This window comes from Gasterosteus aculeatus, chromosome 2 (genome assembly GCF_964276395.1).
Source record: "Gasterosteus aculeatus chromosome 2, fGasAcu3.hap1.1, whole genome shotgun sequence".
In the NCBI taxonomy this organism is placed as follows: Eukaryota; Metazoa; Chordata; class Actinopteri; order Perciformes; family Gasterosteidae; genus Gasterosteus; species Gasterosteus aculeatus.
The window spans coordinates 17,602,243-17,608,242 of record NC_135689.1 but is presented as its reverse complement, the minus strand read 5'-3'; the positions used below and the strand labels follow the sequence as shown (position 1 = coordinate 17,608,242).

At 46.1% G+C, this 6,000-nt stretch overlaps 1 protein-coding gene across 1 annotated transcript in view; it reads left to right on the top strand.

Annotated features, from left to right (window-relative positions):
* Window positions 1-347: 347 nt before the first annotated feature.
* Window positions 348-6,000, top strand: part of LOC120829448 (vitamin D3 receptor B) — a gene marked incomplete in the record, with an annotated part of 57,490 nt that continues 51,837 nt past the window's right edge. The window contains 2 exon segments of the mRNA XM_078085539.1: window positions 348-488; window positions 1,392-1,555. Of these exon segments, the coding sequence (XP_077941665.1) occupies window positions 1,544-1,555 (12 nt within the window).

Sequence of the window (6,000 nt, the reverse complement as noted above, 5' to 3'; positions counted from 1 at the left end):
ATGTGGAGTTACAAAGTACGTACAATGCTAAAATGCTGCATTGTCAAAACATACATTTTCTCACACAAATGTGTATATATAGTGTTGTTTTTGGTGTAATTTCTTGCTGTCTTGCCGTCTCTTCTCGCCGTCTTCACTGTGCTGTTGTTATTGTTCTCACACGTAATTATACTGTTATTAATTTTGTCAAAACTGTTCACAACCGACAGTCTCTGACGTCACGACACACCCCTATATGGTAAGGAGACAGCTGTAGACTCGGATCAGAATGATACGTCTCTCGACCAATGGGAGCGGAGACCACTCGGGAGTGGAGAGCCGTGATTGGACGCGGGAAGGATTATATATATATTTACGTATAGATATGCCTGACTGTTAAACCGTGGGGGGCGGGACGATGGAGAAGCGCTCCCCTGTCTATGTTGATACAGATCTAAAAGCTGGACTAACAGAGTGACTGCTGACGTCGCCCTTCCCCATGGACTAATGTAAGATATTTGGTACTTTCTCGCACCTTCTGGGGCGTTCTGCGCAGTCAAAGGCGACGCGACACTAGAACTGCATTTAGTTTTTTGTTTTGTTTTTCTCTGTGTATCGTCGAGGAGCGCTTTGGACGCGAGAGCCACATGCGTTTTTCGGGCCAGCCCGGGTGGGCTGTTGGCGGCATTAACGTTGACGCTACCAGCAGCCCGCTCCGCGCACAGTTACGGGTTAGCGTTCGCGCTAACGTCGTTGCGGTCCAGCGGGCTGCGGTGTCCTGGCGTGCCGCCGAACACGGACGGTGTTGCTCCGGTGTGCGTACGCAGTAAAAGTCTCGGCGTTTACTGGCGTCGTCGCGAGGTCCGTGTCACACAAACCGCACGCGACGCCGGTTGGTATCCGTTGCCGCTTTTCGCTAGCGAGTGTGCGGGCGCAGTTAAGGTGTTGTACCGCTCGTAGGGAGAGAGGGGGGCAAAAGGGGGAGGGTGCGCAAAACCCCATTTTTGTTTGCGAATGTGCGGAACCAGTGCTGATGAGTTCGCAGACGTAAATCACGAACGCGTTTTATTCCGTCTCTCGGCGGGTGTAGGGAGCGGAGTGGCACGCGCAGGCGGGGAAGGGCAGCCTGAACACCGTCACGAAACCTGGAAGTTTTGTTTTGGTTGAAGTGCATCACGTGTAAGCTGCGTGCCGAATGACCCGCAAGCCCCGACGTGTTAAGCGAAAGGTCTAAAGTCCCTGTGCTCAGCATCGTTTACCTGGAGATTAAGCGACGCAATTATTTATTGATCTATTGAATGCTGGTTTGGTGTAACGGCGTGTGCCTGCGAGAAATAACGGAACGTCATGACCCAGCAGACCCCCACGCAGATAGCCCCGTTTAATCACGACTCGTTCTTCTCTGTTGACAGTTTTGTTTTTTTACGGAGGTCAAGTTGTCCAGCCTGAGGGGAATTGTTGAAAGAAGAACAAGCTGCCTTCAACTCTGCCGCCGCGGTAGATTTGGGCACCTGGCTCCGATACTTGGGAGCCCCCACTGCTCCTGCACGAAGTGAAGGTTGATATGCCACATCTGGTAAGTCAGCGTGCGCTACCTTGGTTTTATGGCGTGTGTGAGTGTGTGTGTGACGCACGAAACTCCGGCTAGCTCGTAACGTCACGAGCTAGCAGCGGTCCTCTTTGTTTCCGCGCTGGACGCTCGCTCGAGGCCGCGCGCGCTCACTTCGCACCGCGGACCCGCTTCGCTCAGCGACGTGCACGTGCACAGCACCGGGGCTGTTGGATGTTAGTGCGTGCTGCTGCTGTTTTTGTTGTTGGTGTTGTTGCCGCTGCATACGGGTGCTTCCCTCCACATTCCACATATGTGTATGCGTAACGTTACCCTTCTGCGAGCCGCTGCGCCAATGGCCAGTGCGCAACCCCCCCCCCCCCCCCCCCGCACTCCCTCCACCCTCACCCCCTGCAAAAACGAGACAAGGTAAACAACCGCCCTCGATGTTATTAACATCGCTTTAAATTAATGATCACACCCGAATTCGAGTGCAAAAGTGACAGGTGGATGGCTGCCGCGATGGGGCTCCGTCCTGGAGGTTGTCAGTGGCTGATATCGAGGAGGTTTGCTTCTGTTCGCAGGCAGGGGGGGGGCGCACAATGGGACAGATAGGCATGTGGCTGAGTGGTGGAGCTGGTCAGTTGTGGTGTGACTCTTAGGGGCCATGGACAGTCCTGTTATTCCATGCTTGGATCACATCCTCCATGTGCATTACCGGGGTTTAGCACCTGTCAAGAGTTTAGAGAAAGATATTGTGTTCAGCTTGATTGTTTATACGATTGTCTCAACTTTTTAATCATAACCGTTGTTATGGAAGTCCTATTTGTGTTGTGGATTTACAGCTTATGCATTTCACTGTGAAGCTGACATTTTTTAAACCAACCCATAAGTCCCGCATTTACAAATATTTAATATTTATTTGACTTTTATTGAAATGGCAGCATTATAAATATATATAATATATATATATTTATAAATATATATAATATATATATATATATATATATATATACACACACACAGTATGGGCATGATGGATTTCTGTGAGTGTTGACCCCGAGGGAGGTTCCCTTGACCAAACAGAAATTAAACTTTCAAGTGTATATATCTTTTTTGTGTGTGATATTTTTTTCTTTCTGTTGCCACAATGCCTGGGCTTTTCTGTTGGGAACGTAGCATGTCAACGTACTCTTTCTAGCGCTGAGCTGGAAGTACCGGGAACGTTCCTGTCTGGTTTTGTTTTTGTACCGTCAAATATAATGACAGGCAATTCATCCTCCGTCAATTTGATCCAATGACCACTATGAGATTGGAAAGTTGATGTTTTGTGCTTTTGAGGGAATTCGCTTTGTCACTTCGTGGTTCTGTGTCACTATTTCTTTTGCTTGTTTTTGACAGATTGTTGTCTTATTGGGCTGCTGCTTACCGTTAGGGTAATATGATTCACTGACCACTTACCTCCCACCGATGTTGAACCAAAACCAATAAATCTGCAGGAGTCCTGTCTCCAGCAGCACCGCCCCGTGTTTCTCAGCGCGGATGGACACACTCTGACTCCGTGCACGGTATTTTGCGGCATTATCAATCTGGATGGAACTGGGAGATGCGGTGTCATCGAGCCATGAAAGGGACAATACCTCTGTCACATTGTTGCAGCAATTCCCCACCATTCAGAGGTCCCCTCCCACACGCTGATGTACCTCAGCGGTGCACAAAGGGTCTCTTTTTCTGTAATGAGGTGCTTAGTGAAGCACATTTCGCTCAGGAGGCTCGTACTCCGGTGAGTTACACACAGGTTTTAAACTGAGAACAGATGCACGGGGCCTCAAGATGCCGCAAACTATTTTGAATTGTAAGCTCGTTCCAGGCGATATGGAATGCACGTGTAGACGTGCACACAAACACACACATACATGCGTTCGCACACACTGTTTACCCACAGGTAAACACACATGCACACTTAGATGCAACACGTTTTCCAGAGACTTTGTTCAGTTTAAAGTCAGCGCTGCCGCTTATTTTCTTTGAAAGAGGTTTGAGACGGGAGGTCTCACTGCAACACAATCGTTACACTGCTAACATTGATTTTAGGAGCTAACGTATTGAAACAAAATTTGCAATTTAAAACAAAAAAACTCTCTTCCCTGATATGAATTGACATTCTGTAGTTTTCCCAAAGCCTGACTGAGCAATGGGAGAAGGAGGACGTTACGATCATTTCAGAAAGGAGACAGGAAGCAATTTACCATTATTTTTTACAATGGATTAACGGATTAATCGAGGATCTCCACTAATTGATTATTAGTTTGGTCTTAAAAAAAACTTGTTTTGTTCAACACTGTCAGTCCTGAAAACAACAACAGCAAAAACTGTTTTCTACCATGGAAGAAAAAATCAATCAGCAATGTGAGGTTAAGAATCAAATCCATGGAGGATTTGTTCATGGCTAAATTAGCCTCATGCTGATGTGTTCTTATTATTGATGACGCGAACAGATTAATAAATTATGCCAAACCAAAAAAAAACCCATCGGTCCTGCCCAATGATGTGCACTATAAACTATAATGTTATAACTGAAAGTGCTGCTCTGCTAAAATAATGTCTACTCATTATTTGGAAAATGCTGGTCGTCTTTGTCGGCCCATACTGGTGCTCGCACCAGGTGAGGACTTTCCTCTCCGTACCACGTGGAGCAGCATTTGGTGATTGATTCGAGGGCATGTTGGTGTCACTGATTTGATTTCATGTAAGCCGTGACTGTTCCGGCTCGGCTATAGGTTTTGTCCCGAGTCGACCCTGCTGTGGATGGGGGGGGGGGGGTTAAGACAAATATTTGGATACTGATTCCAGTTTAATCTACACTGCCGTCAGATTTAGATGATCCCATGTCACGGGCTTAGCTGAAAGATGTTTTAAAGCAACTGGTCCCAATCAGGGTTTTTTTCTGTTTGCCCTTTTTCATAGTTGTGCAGTATGATATAGATGATGGATTAAAATGAACAACTCCAGGTAGTGGACATGTTGGACGTTTTAGCATTCACTTGGGTTTAAAATAACTTGGGTTTAATATAATGCAGTTGCAACACATTTGTACGCCCAATTTATCAACATATAGTAAAGGCAGTCTGTAGCTGGAGAAGGATGCCCTGGAATATAACAAATAACATAGATGAAAGTAGAGTTACCTTGTTTTAGTTTTTTTACTCCCGTCTTTTGTTCCAAGCTGTGCAGTATCTCTGCTCTGCACCTCTGCGTTCTCCCATCATCCGAACAGCTCAGCGCTCTTGTTGTCGCTTTCTCTTGAATTTTCCACATTGTCCTTTAATCCATGGCGCTTGTACACTAACCAGTAGTTTTTGCTCATTTCAAACAAAACGCATCCCTCCACTGGGGGAGACCTGCCAGGTTCATAATGGCATAATCCCCTCAGTGAAAAATACATCTGTAATAAAGAGAAGGAAATGTGTCTGCGTCGATGAATCTAAGGCGTTACTTCTTTTAAAAAATACATTTTCTGTTATTCCTCCAGACCCAGATGCCTCCCACTTTAATGTGGACATGCTCAACAGTGGATAATAGATTCCTTATGAGTAAATTGTGCAGCCACAACATAAATATCATGGCGGCTCCTTGTTTCGGCTGCTGCAATTATTATGCTTTGATCTTAAAGGTCATCATCTATTTCCGGGTTTTCTATTCGTTCTGTTTTCATGCAGCGTAGGACTTTGTGGTGACTGTTCTAGAGTCATGCCGAGCATGGCCAGAGACCTTACCACCCCTGAGCTCACAAATCAGGCTTTTAGTGCTTCATTATTTGTGTCATATTTTATGGTTTGCATGCTGAGAAGGCGGAAATGTTCTTTTAGGGTGGGGGGGCTGCAGCTCTCCCATGTCACACAAACGCAGACAGGGACCAGTCCAAGTCTGTCCGTCGAAAAATTCACGGCTCATTCATCCACTTTGAGATGGCTTAACTGGAATGAGACCACCAAACTCGACACTGAAGACGTCTCCTTCAGCGGCCAAAAGTCTGCTTTAACCATCACTCGCCGTCTGGGTCTCACTTGATTTAAAGTGAAGCTTTTAATTAGACTGATGTGAGAGTTGACGTGGACGCGTTTTTACTGCCACGCTAAAAGCAGCTCATTAATGCAGCCACTCTTTAACCGTGTGTGTGTGTGAGTGTGTGTGAGTGTTGAGCTGCTGTATAATATACTTTAATAACATGTCAAACAAAAACGTGCGAACAGGAGACTCTGGAAGAGTTTTGTTGGTTTTTTTAAGCTCATTTTCCAGGTTTGGCTTCAAACTCGCCTCGTTCCCAGCAGCAGCCTTGCAGCTGTTTTCGCTGTAAAAGCTCCTCTAGACCTAATTAACATGAGCCAAGAGTCACGTGATAGTGATTATTTTTTATTTACTACACCTTACTTAACATTCAAGAGGCCTCCTGAAACCTGGTTCCTGGAGTA